The sequence below is a fragment of the Phyllostomus discolor genome, chromosome 4 (assembly GCF_004126475.2).
Source record: "Phyllostomus discolor isolate MPI-MPIP mPhyDis1 chromosome 4, mPhyDis1.pri.v3, whole genome shotgun sequence".
Classification (NCBI taxonomy): Eukaryota; Metazoa; Chordata; class Mammalia; order Chiroptera; family Phyllostomidae; genus Phyllostomus; species Phyllostomus discolor.
The window spans coordinates 44748694-44763512 of NC_040906.2; the positions used below are offsets into that span (position 1 = coordinate 44748694).

A 14819-nucleotide genomic window follows, 5' to 3' on the forward strand; every position below is an offset into this window, starting at 1 on the left:
CCTGAAGGGATAGATACCAGGATCTCTGTGCTGAGTCATACTCCCACATTGCAGATGCCATCTTTCTTGGGAAGAGCACTTCTCTCCATATAGCATCGGCCTAGGGAATGCAGTAGCCCTCGTCTCTGGACTCTCTGTCACCCCACTCTGCAGAATTTGCATCTGTTGAGTAGTCAGCTGCCTGTGCATGGCTGTAGAGATCTGGAAAGACTAGGGGATGTCAGTGATTGAGTCGTGTGGCTTTTTGGCAGGGTCTATTCCCTCCACTTTCCTGTGAACTTGAAATTTGCTAGCTGTACTCTGTGGGCTCCCAGTGGGCCCTCCTTCCCAACTCCTGGTGGCTGTGCCCTGCTGAGGTCTGGGTGGAATCTGGGACAGACTAAGTTATGGACTCTGGAGTGGGGGCCACTCTCCCCACCTTCCACCAAAACTGACTGGCACCTCCCCCTCATGGGAAATCCTCTAACCCCATCCTCCCAAATGCCAGCAGCACCGCCTTGCTAAAATCAGGCTCCTGGGAGAATCTGGGACGAGCTGAGTTGTATGGCAGTTGGATGGGGGCCATTTTTCTCATACTCGCAACTGGTGTAAGAGCCTTCCCTTCACCCAGCCAAATCTTGGTGTATTTGGGCCTGATAACTAGATCAGTACAGCTCATTCTGACAACTTCCTAAGACCCCACACCAACACAAAGGTGTGCAAGCACCCAGCCAGTGCCAGCTAAATGTGGGACATTTACTGAGTGGCCTCAGACCCAACATAGGCCAAGTTTGAACCTGTATTGATCTAGTGAATACCACTCATCTCTACCTGATGATTCACTGAGAACTTGCCTCATGCAACTTGAACACTGTCAGAGGTGCTTTCAGTGACTGAGCCTAACAGGCAGCCATCAGGTAGAGGCAAATGGAGGCAAATCTTGGGGTACTTTGGGACTCTGCTGACCTGCCCCTGGGCCTAGTACTGGTAAAGCCAGCCTTGGTGAGCAGCTTGGTTCTTCCCACATGCAGCCAGACACAGAGAGGTAGCAACAACCTATGGATTACTTTATACCTCAAAACAGGTTGCCCAGGGAGAGTCACAGGCAACGTATGACATTGGGCTGCATCAGAGTCCCTCCCAAGAGGCCCAAGAACTAACACATCAAGTGGTCAGCTTTGGACAACATCAGAGCAAGATCCAATTAGCTTCACAAACAGCATATCCAAAGGGAGATCTCAGCAGGCACTAGACCCTGCTGAGGCAAATTCTGCTTGGTGTAGTCAGAACCTCCACTGACATATGGGTCAGAGATCACAGTTAGCCAGCCTGGGGGTTGACCCCATGCATGAATGGCCAGTAGCAATCAAGACTAAATTACAACAGGAGGGCTCACATAACCCACACAATGGACACTCCTGGAGCACCCAGCTCAGGTGACCAAGGAGACTGTGCCACTGGGTCTCACAGGACACCTACTACATAAGGCCATTCTACCAAGACTGGGAGTCACAGTAGATCTATGTAATACATAGAAACAAACATAAAGAGGCAGCTAAAATGGGGAGACAAAGAAAAATGCTCCAAGTGAAGAATATGAGAAATTTCCACAAAAAGAGTTAAATGAAATGGAGGCAAGTAAGTAATTTATCAGATGTAGAGTTCAAGGTAATGGTTATAGCAATGCTCAACAGTGTGAAAAAGGACCTAGAAAGCATAATAAAGGACCAGTCGGAAAGGAAGACTATAATGTCTGAAAGGAATATAACACAGGAAGGAATAAACTGTAGGGTGGATGAAGCAGAGGACTGAATGAACAACTTGGAAGACTAAGACTAAGAATAAGACACACAAGTCCAGGAATTGCAGAGAGACTCAAACAAGGTCCACACCAAGACACATTATAATTAAAATGTCAAAAATTAAAAGACAAAGAGAGAATATTAAAGACAGCATGAGAAAGACAGCAAGTTATGCACAAGGAGTTTTCAGGGGACGGACAGCTGATTTATCTACAGAAACATTTCAGGCCAGAAAAGATTGTTGGGAAATATTCAGAGTGATGAAATGCAAGGACCTACAACCAAGACTACTTTACCTAGCAAGGCTATCATTTAAAATTGAAGGAGAAAAAAAAAGCTTCCCAGACAAGAAAAAGCTAAAGGAGTTTGTTACAACCAAAACAGTATTTCAAGAAATGTTAAAAACCCCTCTTTAAGAAGAAAAAAAAGAGGGAAATAGTTAAAAATTAAATGGCAATAAATATGCACCTATCAATAATCACTTTAAATGTAAATGGCTTAAGTGCTCCAATAAAAACACTTAGGGTAGCAAAATGTATAAGAAAACAAGAGACCCATCTCAGAACAAAAGATATACACAGATTAAAAATAAAGGGATAAAAAAAGATATTTCATGAAAATGGAAATAAAAAAGCAGGGGAAAATACTTATATTTGGTAAAATAGACTTTAAAACAAAATTTATAGTTAGAGAAAAAGAAGGACACTACATAATGATAAAGGGAGAAATCCAATACAATGATATAACTCCTGTGAACATTTATGAACCCAACATAGGAGCATCTAAACATGTCAAATAAATCTTGATGGACAGAAAGGGAGATACTGACAGTAATACAGTCATAGTAGGGGATTTTAACATATAATTGACATCAATGGATAGATCTTCCAGAGAGAAAATGTTCCAGAGAGAAACCTCTGTTTCAACAAAGAAACAGTGGTTAAATGGCAAACTTGATCAGATGGATTTAACTGGTATCTTGAGTGTTTGAACCCAAAACAGCAGAATATAATTCAAGTGCACATGGAATATTTTCTAGAATAGGTCACATTCTAGATCAAGTCTTAATAAATTTGAGAGGGACACAAATCAAGTCTTAATAAATTTAAGAGGGTTGAAATCACATCAAGCATCTTCTCTGACTATAATGGTATGAAACTAGAAATCAATCACAAGAAAAAAACTGAAAAACTCTAGGACGTGGAGGCTAAACAACATATTACTAAGCAATGAATGGGTTAACACTAAGATCAAGGAAGAAATCAAAAGATACCTTGAAACAAATGAAAATGAGACTACGACAACCCAAATTTATGGGACACAGTGAAAGCAGTCCTAAGAGGAAAATTATGCACCCAAAGTAGCATTACAGGCCTATCTCAGGAAACAAGAAATATCTCAAATAAATAACCTAACATTACACTTCAAGGAACTAGAAAAAGTAAAGCAAACAAAGCCCAAAGTAAGTAAAATAAGGAAAACAATGAAGATCAAAGCAGAAATAAATGAAATAGTGTGTAGAAAAAATACCAAAAACCAATGAAACCGACAGCTGCTTCTTTGAAGACTGACAAACAAAATTAACCAACTTTTGACCAGAATCATGAAGAAAAAAAGACAGAGGACCCAAATAAATAAAATCAGAAATGAAACAAGAAAAGTAACAACTGACACCAAAGAAATAAAAAGGATTATAAGAAAATACTATAAACTGGTCTATCAATAAATTGGGCAATCTGCAAAAAATAGATAAGTTCCTAGAAACATACAGCCTTCCAAAACTGAATCAGGAAGCATAAAAAAATCTGAATAGAAAAATTATGATAATGAAGCCATAATAAAGAAACTAAAAAAAGGGAGGGTGGGCCTGGACCAGATGACTTCACAAGTGAATTTTACCAAACATTCAAAAAAGAACTAACATCTCTTCTCAAACTATTCCAAAAATTTCAAGAGGAAAGAAGACTCCCAGGCTCATTTTACAAGGTATTATCCAAATTTCAAAACCAGATAAAGACACTACAAAGAAAGAAAATTGTAGACCAGTATCCCTGATAAACATCACTGCTAAAATCCTCAACAAAATATTAGCAAACTGGATCCAGCAATACATTAAAAAGTCATACAGCATGATGAAGTGGGATTTATTCTAGAAATTCAAGGTTTCGTACAATATCCACAAACCAATAAATGTGATATACCCTATAAACAAAATGAAAGATAAAATCCCATGATCATATTAATAGATGCAGAAAAAGCACTTAATAAAATCCAGCACCCATTTATGGTAAAACTCCCAGCAGAGTGGCAACAGAGAGAACATATTTCATCATAAAATGGCCATATATGACAAACCCATAGCGAACATTGTACTCAATGGGCAAAAATGAAAAGCATTTCAACCGGGAACAAGACAAGGATGTCTTCTTTCACCACTCTTATTCAACATAGTACTAGAAGTCCTAGCCATAGCAATCAGACAAGAAGAAGAAATAAAAAGCATCAAAATTGGAAAGGAAGAAGTAAAACTGTCAGTTTTGCAGATGACATGATACTATAAAAACAGAACTCTAAAGAGTCCACCAAGAAACTACTAGAACTGATAAATGAATTGAGTAAAGTGGCAGGATAAAAATAAGTATCCAGAAATCAGTTGCATTTTCATATGCCAATAATGAACTATTTGAAAAGGAAACTAAGAAAATAATCCATTTTACAATTGCTACAAAAAAATACCAGGGAATAAATTTAATCCAGGATGCAAAAGACCTGTACTTGGAAAATTATAAGACACTGAAGAAAGAAATTCAAGAAAATACAAATAGGTGGAAGCATGTACCATGTTTATGGATAAAACTAATTAACATCATTAAAATGTCCATACTACCCAAAGCAATCTATAGATTCACTGAAATTGCTACCACGATACCAATGGTGTATTTCACAGGTCTAGAACAAATAATTTCAAAAACTTATATGGTACCAGAAATGACCCCAATAGCCATAGCAATCTTGAGAAGGAAGAACAAAGTTGGAGCAATCACTCTACTTGATACCAAACTATAAGGCCATAGTGCCAAAACATCATGGTACTGGCATAAAAACAGACAGATCAATGGAACAGAATAGAGAGCCCAGAAATAAACCCATGCAATTATAGTCAACTAATATTTGACAAAGGAGCCAGGAATATACAATGGGGTAAAGATAGTTTATTCAATAAATGGTGTTGGGAAAATTGAAAATACATGTGCAAAAAAGTGAAACCAAACCACCTTCTTACAACATACACAAGATTAAACTCATAGTGAATTAAAGACATAAATACTAGAATCAAAACCATAAAAATTAATGAAGAAAACATAGGCAGTAAAATCTCAGACATTATTTGTAGCAATTTTTTTCCTGATATGTCTCCCCAGGCAAGGGAAACAAAAGACAAATGGCAAAAGACAAATAGGCAAATGGGACTACATGAAATTAAAAGTTTTTGCACAGTAAAGGAAACCACTAACAAAATGAAAAGACAACTCTTGAATGGGAGAACATATTTGCCAATGATACATCTGATAAAGGGGTTAATATTCAAAATTTATAAAGAGCTTAGAAAGTTAAATAACAAAGGAAGAAATAAACCAATTATAAAATGGGCAAAGGACCTGAATAGACATTTCTCCAAAGAGGACATACAGACGGCCAATAGACATATGAGAAGATGCTCAACCTCACCAATCATCAGAGAAATGCAAATTAAAACCAGAATGAAATATCACCCCACACCTGTCACAATGGCTATCATCAATACATCAACAAACAAGTGCTGGTGAGGATGTAGAGAAAATTGGACCCTTGTGCACTCGTGGTGGGAATGCAGATTGATGGAAAGCAGTATGGAGTTACCTCAAAAAATTAAAAATAGAGCTGCCTCATGACTCAGCATTTCCACTCCTGGAAATATATCTGAAGAAACCCAAAACACCAATTCAAAGAATATATGCAACCTTGTGTTCATTGCAGTGTTATTTACAACAGCCAAGATTTGGAAGCAACCCACGTACCCATCAGTAGATGGGTTGATAAAAAACCTATGCTATATTTACACCATGGAATGCTACTCCATTGTATAAAAAGAGGGAAATCTTACCTTTTTCGACAATATGGATGGACCTGGAGAGTATTATGCTAAGTGAAATAAGCCAGTCAGAGAAAGACAAGTACTGTATGATTTCACTTACATATGGAAGCTAATGAACAAAATAAACTAACAAGGAAAATAGAAACAGACTCATTGATAGAACAGACTGACAGCTGTGAGAGGGGAGGAGATTTGAGGGCTGGGGTAAAAGAGGTGAAGGGATTAATTTAAAAAGCTGGATAGACACAGACAATAGTATGGTGATTACCAGAGGGAAAAGGGGATGGGGGTGGGGGGAAGGTAGAAGAAGGTAAAGGGGCAATAAATGGTGTTGGAAAGAGACGACTTCAGATGGTAAATACATAATATGTATGTATATGAACACAAAGTACAGAGTATGTATTTTACAGTTGTACAGCTGAGACATAATTTTGTTAACAGTGTAACCCTAATAAATTCAATTTAAAAATAAAAATAAATAAAATGTAAAATGTATCCACAAATGTGTTTTCACACATTTTTGAACCTTAGAACTTTAAATTGAAACTGTAATACCACTGATTTACCACAAGATGGTGCCACAAGTATATTGAAAGTGAGATACTTCCTTATTTCTAATACTGTAACATTTTGCTGGAATTTATTAATGAGTATGGAGGGCAGAGAAATACAAAGAGGTGAGGAATTTATTAATGAGTATGGAGAGCAGAGAAATACAATGTGGGCGGGAGCATGCTCTTTTGACAGACTTTTTTGAGCATCTTCCATCATTAGGCAGAATCTATAAGGGAGATGTTGGGGCATGTGTGAGTGTGTTTGAGGGACAGAGTGAGAGTCACAGTAGGAGTGAGAGAGGGAGAGAGAGGAGATTTTTCTTCAGGTTTCAGGAATAAAAAACACTACTTAAATATCTAGTATTGCCCTCTGTCTACAAAAGTTATCATTCATCTTAAGAGATATTAGATATGAATGTAAATGTTAATGGTGCAAACTTAGGTTTGTGAGAAAGATGCAGAAGTGGGGCTGGAATCCATCAGTATGGTAATGTCTCTTTCTTTTGCCTTAGAAACATATGGCTTCAAATACTTACTTTTGATGAGTCAGTTTTCCATTTATCATTTAACCAAGAAATCTTTCGCAAAATATATGTTCCACAGTGAAAGTATAACAAATCATTGGTGAGTTTCTACTGTAAGTGCACTAGGTAGATAAAACATTTTAGTGTTTAGTGGAGGTTAGTGGGTTAAATTACTTACAGTGCACTTATTTCCTTAGAACCCTTAATTGTAAGTCCATACAAATTTTTCATGGAAAAACTATTTTACAACCCATTTTCTACGTAGAGCCCACGTGTCTTCCCATAGTTTTCTGTGGAAGAACAGGCTTAGAAGGGCAAAAGTTCTTGGTCAATATACCAAACAGAATACTTGAAAAAAGGACATTTGATTTCTTTGGTTTAAATTCTAGATCCTTAGGAGAGAACCCAAGAATGGTCTCTTACTTGGAATAATTCAGATGCAGTGATGATACAGTAGAAGGAACAGTGAGATACTTTTCTGACTCTTTGACCCAGCATTGATCACTAAGTTTCCAAGTGTTTTCCTAAATCTGAATTGTATTCTTTCAAAAAGGATAAAATTAGTGCTCCACATTTGTACTCCCCAGGTAAATTTAATTGAGATTTCTATTGTAGGGCTTATTGAGATTGAGGTTCCTTATGAAAGAGAGTAGAGCAACTTGGAAATAGGATGAAAGCTCAGGTTATACTTCCAACCTCCCAAAGTACTTTCAGTTGGCACCCCAGACATTGTGGGTAGTGTCAGAAATCTAGAACTACACCTAAGGTAGACCTGAACAGGTCATTAGAGATAAGCTTTGTATTTTTCCTGTACATCTATTTTTAAAATGTTAAACATGGGTGTCAATTATATAAGAACAGACCTCTAAGGAATTGATATAAAGGAGTTTGAATGGAACCTTTATCACAAAAAGGAGTTAAAAAGGGACATTTGGCCCATTTTTTAGTGAAGGACTGATAGGCTTTTACTTTGGAATATGAACTTCTACATATATTTATTAACAGATAAATGTTTTATATCAAGCCTTGATTTTTAGATTTTAAAACCCAAGCACTGACACCTTTCAGTGTGGAAACTGACTCTTAGACAATTATGCTAAGTGTTTGGGGTGGCTGAGCGACTTGAGTCATTGAACACCCACTTAAAATCCTAGTGTCACCTTAAAATAGAAGTGTAACATATTTGTGTGTGTGTGTGTGTTTGTTACCTATTTTAAACTAATCCGGAGAGAAAGATTTGGTAGCTGGCTCCATAGAAATTTAAATTAGCCAGTGGATTTCCTCACTGTGGGTGTTGTCACCCTGACTGTCCAACTTTCTTCACACAAATGTTCTACTTTCGTACCTTGACAGCACCAAAGCCAACCAGCCTGTTGGACGCCATTCCAAGTTAGGCGTCCCTGTGGACTTTTACAGCTGACATGGAGCTGGTTCTTTGGCCAACTGTGAAATATGTTTGCTTTTTCTCCTAATTAGACAAGAAGTTTGAAGGAAGTGGGTAGGCTAGTTATTAGTATTTTTTATTTTATTTTATGGGCTGAGTGTGATGGAATTTACATTATGTTGACCTGCTTCATTTCAAGAGCCAGCCCTCTGGTGAGCCTGCCTTTCCATTAAACATCTATTGCCTACATGTGCTAGAAGTTCATTTTTCCCTTATGTAAGGTATGAGGAGATGCTGAGTTTGGTCCTGGTGAGTTACCCACCCTAGACAATGAGTTACTTTTTTTTTAACCCTTACCCGAGGACATTTTGTTTTCAATGCTTTTGGAGAGAGGAGAAGGGAAAGAGAGAAGCATTGATGTGAAAGAGAACCGTGGATTGGTTGCCTCTGTTACATGCCCAGACCAGGAATTGTACATGCCCAGACCAGGGATTGAACCTGCAATGTAGGCATGTGCATGTGCCCTGACCAGGAATCGTACCCACAACCTTTCAGTTATGGGATGATGCTGCAACCAACTGAGCCACACAGGCCAGGGTTATAATCAGTTACTTTCAGAAGCTGTAGTAATTCCATCAAACCCCCAGGGCACTATCTGAGTGGCTAAAGAAAGAATTGACCAAATTATGTTGTACTTTTAAAAACAAATGCAGTTTCTTTCTTCACATGGAAAGTAGCTTTGTATTATAGGTACTAAAATTAGAGCCATACACTCTGCTAAAGTTTGTATGGTGAACAGAAAGACCAGTGTTCTAATAAACACCTGTAGGACGACTCCTCACTGCAAGTCTGAACCCCCCAAAGCACTAAAGAAATGCTCTTTTACTGGGGGGGATACCCATAGTTTTTATTTTTAAATAACAATTTTATGTATTTAAGTTGTACAACATTATCTGATTTACATTTGTATAGTGAAATGATTACTACTGTCAAGCCAATTGGCATATCCATCTCCTGATATAATAATTTAATTTGTGTAAGAGCACCTGAAATCTCTCTTAGCAAATTTCCAGTGTTCAATATAGTATTATTAACTGTAGTCATTGTACTGCACAGTAGATAGCTAGACTTGTTCATTCTATATAACTATAACTTTGGACCCTTTGACCAAGATCTCTTAGAAGATGCTGAATGATACAGGTCCAGAGTCTTAGGTCCACAATAGTATCAATGCTATGTTAAAGTTTGTTAATGTGCTGATTATAAAAAGTATTTGAGGAGATACACTCATAGGAAAATTCCAAATAAATACCTCATAATACTTTCTTAGGAATATATCTTTTTAAAGATTTTATTTATTTTTAGAGAGAGGGGAGGGAAGGAGAAAGAGGGAGAGAAATATTATTGTGTGGTTGCCTCTCATGCACCCACTACTGGGGACCTGGCCTGCAACCCAGGCATGTGCCCTGATTGGGAATTGAACTGGTGACCCTTTGGTCTGCAGCCCATGCTCAATCCACTGAGCTACACCAACCAGGGCAAAAATATTTTAAAAATTGATTTTAAAGTTAAGTAATTTGAATATTGATGTGAAGAATATTACTACTTTTTTTCTACATGTGGTTTTGAAGAAATCCTATACCAAATAGTATATAGTTTACAAAACTAAAATAGGGCCCTTTAGTTTATAAGGTGAAACTCATTTTTTGTTTCTGACATTCTTATGTATGTTAACATTACGGATGTTTTGTTTTGGGGTACATTGAGAAGAGGGTGAGATCACCCAATGTTTTATGCTTCATTCTGAAAATGTATTTTTCCTTTTAAAATTTCCTTTTCAAAATTATAAGTTAAGTTACTAAGAAATATTTATGTCAAATGCATTTCACATTACTGGGTATAAATTAGGTAACTAATAAGTGGTTGATATTATCATTATGTTAGTTTCTTGACACAATAATTCTGAATGGCTTCTTCTTGCCTTTTGTTCCCATGTCCTAGTTTTGTCATTTTGCATTATAGCCACCTCTCTGCTCTGCTTTGAGTCTCAGTCTTACCAGCACCCCCTCTCGGATCCTTTGCCCATCCTATTAAAGCAATGCTTATCTTCAAATCTCTTGCTCAAGCAAGAGAACATTTACTTAGTTACCTAATCCTTAACCTTGTAACAGTTTAGGTAAACATTGCTACAGATCCATAATCTCTTACCTACAACAATTCCTAAAATCCAAGAAGCTATGAAAATAAGAAAGTTTTATAATTCATATTGATGGCAAAACTCGACCTGATGTGAAGTTAACGATAGTGTTTGTTTATCCCATGTAGCATGACCGAGCACATGTTTTGCTACAGAAATGTTAATGTGTCTGATTATAGAGTGTGACCCCCAACTCCATGGAGGCATTATGTAATCATGTTACAAGCAGAGTATTGTCTTCTAAAATTTGAAAGCATTTGAATTCTGAAATACATCTTGACAATGAGGATTTTAAATAAGAGATTAAGGGCCTATCATCAAATATTCAATATTATGGTTTCATTTTAAATGTTTTTTACTAAGGAGGTACATGTATGGAAATAATAAAAAGAATTTTAGGCACATAGTCTCTCATGGACTATTTTCTGAGACGAGAGAAGTACAGATAAAGAGAGAGAGAAACAGAACATTCAGCAGTTGCTGAACCGGTGATGTCCAATGCCATTTCTCATAATACATTCAAACAAATGTTGTCCTAGGGGCTTCATGGGGCACAAAACAAATGGAATTCAGGCAGCAAAAGTAGACATGCATTCTTCTATGATGTGGGCACACACACACTCACACACACTTGTAGGCATGCCCACTCACGTACAACTATAACTGTCTCTGATGAAGGGTGTCTCACCAGCAGCCTGTAAGGAGTCAACTCCACACATAGGGACATAATGAGGATACCCATGCATATGTCACATTTAACATGGCTCCAAAATGCTGTGTTATGTAAATGCAGGATGTGGAATATTGCCCTTTTTTTTACACAGATGTTTTGGATTGTAGAGACTACTAAATGTGGCACCTAAGAACTAGTAGTATTCCTAGAACTGAACGCAGTCATGCACAGAAGCTCCTCTTATTGGATACTGATTTGCTCCTCTTTAGAGTTTTAATGAGAACCTAAAACCCATTTAAAGAAGTCCGAATAGATCCTTAAATGTGTGCTTTATCGATGTTGCCCACTAGGAATTCTTTCCAGTAATTTTTGTGATTTTTGATAAATATTTTATGTCCTTTATGCTCTGCACTTTGCATGCACACATCAAAGCTCTGTATCTTGTGATCTCAAATCATTGCTGCTACTTTCTGAGGTATAGCTACCTTGTTCCTCTTAACACTGTGCCAGCTGCCTCTTGGATCTTATAGCACAGTAATGGAAGAGGAAGGGTGGTGAAAGGTAAAGGTATAAATACGGGGTGGCTGGGGAGGGATGTATGAATTAAACTATGTACTTTACGAGTAAGCAGTCAAAGACTGTGGTATTAAAAATAGTCTCTAAGTTGTATGCTTATTTTCTTTTTAGACAGAATACATTTAAATTTTTATTGTTTAAGAATTTGTCACAGAGTGAACTTAATTGTATTTTGCCCTGGTGCTGGCATAGCCCTGCACATTTTTACTACCATTATTACTTTAATTTAGACACAGGCACATAGGGGTTAAAAGATATTTAAATTTCTCTTAATGGATATCTGTGTCGAACATATGGTCATTTTCTGTGTTATAATTGTAATAGCCTCTAGTGATTTCATTTGTCTATACAGAAGTCCCGGGAACCTACAGCTATTTTTACAGCTTTTATGATAAGTCCTTATAATATAGACTACTGATTTCTTCTCTGTATCTAGCTCATTGTTGAAAAGCCAGAGCTATTTTTAACATTTACACAATTTCACTAGATGAGTCTTCATTCCACAAGGTTTGGTGCTAAATCTGTGGAGCTTTTCATAATCATATCCTTTTTGTGGTTTGCTTGAATTTGATCACAGTGGCTGATTTCATGCATTGATAATGAAGGCTTAGGTTGCCTGTGTCTCGGCTTAAATGTACCTCTCAGACTTGTAGGTTGACAGTGCCTCTGGTTTCAGCACGCGTGGAGATAGAGAATTGAAATTGCTCTGCTTTCTTTACAAATGACTCAGAGTGTGCTTGTCCTTCCCTAAAATGTTGCCAGCGTGTAAAGGATTTTCAATGAGCAGTGCAATAAGCCGGCATCTGGGAAGGTTTGGAGCTGCACTGATGTAGTGTGGTACTGTCACGCAGATCATCAGGGCTGGAGCCAAGTCTCGGTAGCACAGTGCATGACACTGGTCACACACTGGAAGTTTTGTTTATCGAACTTGGTTGCTCTAGAAGCTGGTGAAAGCCTTACCAGGATGTGGAGTGGACTTCCTAGCAGAGGTGAGCATTTTTATACTAAAACTTGGACACCAGCATCTGAGGTGTCAGTAACAGATTCTTTCGTATGCTGTGTTGAATCCCGTGGAGTTATCAGTTGTGTTTATCACATTGTGCTGACAGATTCGAAGGGGCAACTCTGAAGAGAAAAATGTATGATTCTTTCATTTTATTGGGAAGTAACTCCTTAAATGGGTGTGATAGTATTCTTTTCTTTCTGTGCTAGCTGTTTGCTGAGGACATCTTAACATAGGTGACTTCCTTTGCATTTTAAACATTCAGAACAAGTCAGTGATGTTGTGCAGTTTGTTATCATTACATTAAGTAGGTAATTAGCATTGTTATAATGTGCTTCAGGTATACAAAAAAAAAGGTTAAGAACTAAATACGCTTTATAGAACATTTGATGTGAAATGTATATAGGAGGAAACAAGTGATGTTTACAAGGTAACTAAGAGAGTAAGTGAAATGGTTACATATTGGAGTTGACACCTTGTTAAGCTTGACATTATTAATAATTAAAAGTTATGACCTGCCGGGCACTGGACAACCTATAGTAATTGATTTCTAGAGATGATATACTGAATGAGAGAAGAGAAAATTAGCAGCATTTCCTCCTACAGCATGTTTTAATTAGATGTGATGTTTTCAATATAGCAGATTTTATCCTTTAAATGTAAATAAAGTATTGAGACTCACCTGGGTAGTTAAATTACTAGGTTGTCCTGCCCAGATGGTCTGATGTAGCATTATAAGTATAGGGTATCTGAAAGCCAACTATGCAAGGGTGAACTCAAAGTTAGCCTCTGAGCAGATGGAGTCCTATTGCTTAGGCTCCTGTAAACTGCAATTCCTACACGATGAGAAGCTGTCTATAAAGAAGAAAGGACTGTGAGACTTATGATGTATTTGAATAGGACTATGCTTATTAAGTGTCTGTTTAGAACATAAGGTCTGCAGAGAAATCTATTTTTATTTGATTGGAAGCTTACATGGTACATGGGGTGTGTGTGTATATATGTATATATATGTATGTATATATAATGTGTCTATGTGTATGTTTTTTTTCCTGCTAGATTTGCGGCAGCTGTTTTATAGCTTTCGGCTGTAAAGTTATAGATAAATGTGTAGTTGTTTGACAGAAGATTCGAGAACCCCATTTACTGCCAGTACATGTAAAGCTTGGCTAAGCAGACGCATCAGGAGCAAACCGTTTGTGTTCGCCAGTCTGTCTCAGCAAGTCCCAGGGCCACTATCTTGCTAGAAGCCACTGTGTGCTTTTGAAAGCATGAAATTAGTTTTATACTGAGCACATGGTTTCTCATTTAGCAGCTCTTTTTGTGGTAATGGTCCATTTATGGTTCGCTGCCAGGATTTTGGTATTCTGTCAAAGCTGACAGTTTCTGCTAAGGTGTCTCTATGAAAAATTTTTAAAAAGCTGAAATGGGGGGTCACCTAATTAGACCCCCAAGAGAGAGACTCTTACCTTCAACCTAGTCTCTTTCTAAATGCATTGTCATTTCTCCAAATTTCCTTTATGTGGTTTAATCCAGGACCTGCAGATTTAAAGTGCTAACATTTCCCACTTGGGAACTTACTTGACATGGGACATTAAAATAGCTGTGTTCTGAAATGTAAGGTATTTGTTCAACTTTTTGCAATATGTTTGCAGGAAACCACTCTATTCCCGTTGGCCATATTGTGCAATCCTTAAGGCTTATCTGCTTGTTTCGTAATACATCCGAGAGCACTGATGGAGAGAATGTGAGGCTTTTATGTAATTTATATTTGATATAAACTACCCATACTTTATTGCATATAGGTGCTATGAGGAGGGTTAGTTAGGAATAAAATTAAATGTTGTCAATATGCGTTAAAAATGTTGAAAAATGTCTCCTTTCATAGAACTGGTTTATTTTGAAAAGTAAAACCTCCCAAATGCTAAAATTACATAAATATGAAGATAGTTTTTCTTTGTTTCCACAGAATGATAATAGAGGTAATTTACT

At 37.3% G+C, this 14819-nt stretch overlaps 1 protein-coding gene across 4 annotated transcripts in view; it reads left to right on the forward strand.

The window, feature by feature from the left end:
- The window catches only part of ZNF385B (zinc finger protein 385B), a 364705-nt gene that overhangs the window by 96748 nt on the left and 253138 nt on the right, over positions 1–14819 (forward strand). The window contains exon 1 of one of the 4 annotated variants that reach the window (XM_036023230.1): positions 10796–12813. The exons of the other annotated variants lie outside the window; for them this stretch is intronic. Coding sequence (XP_035879123.1) covers positions 12714–12813 — 100 coding nt within the window. The 5' untranslated portion in view covers positions 10796–12713. Of the gene's footprint in view, positions 1–10795; positions 12814–14819 lie in introns of those variants that run through there. 4 annotated transcript variants of the gene reach the window in all.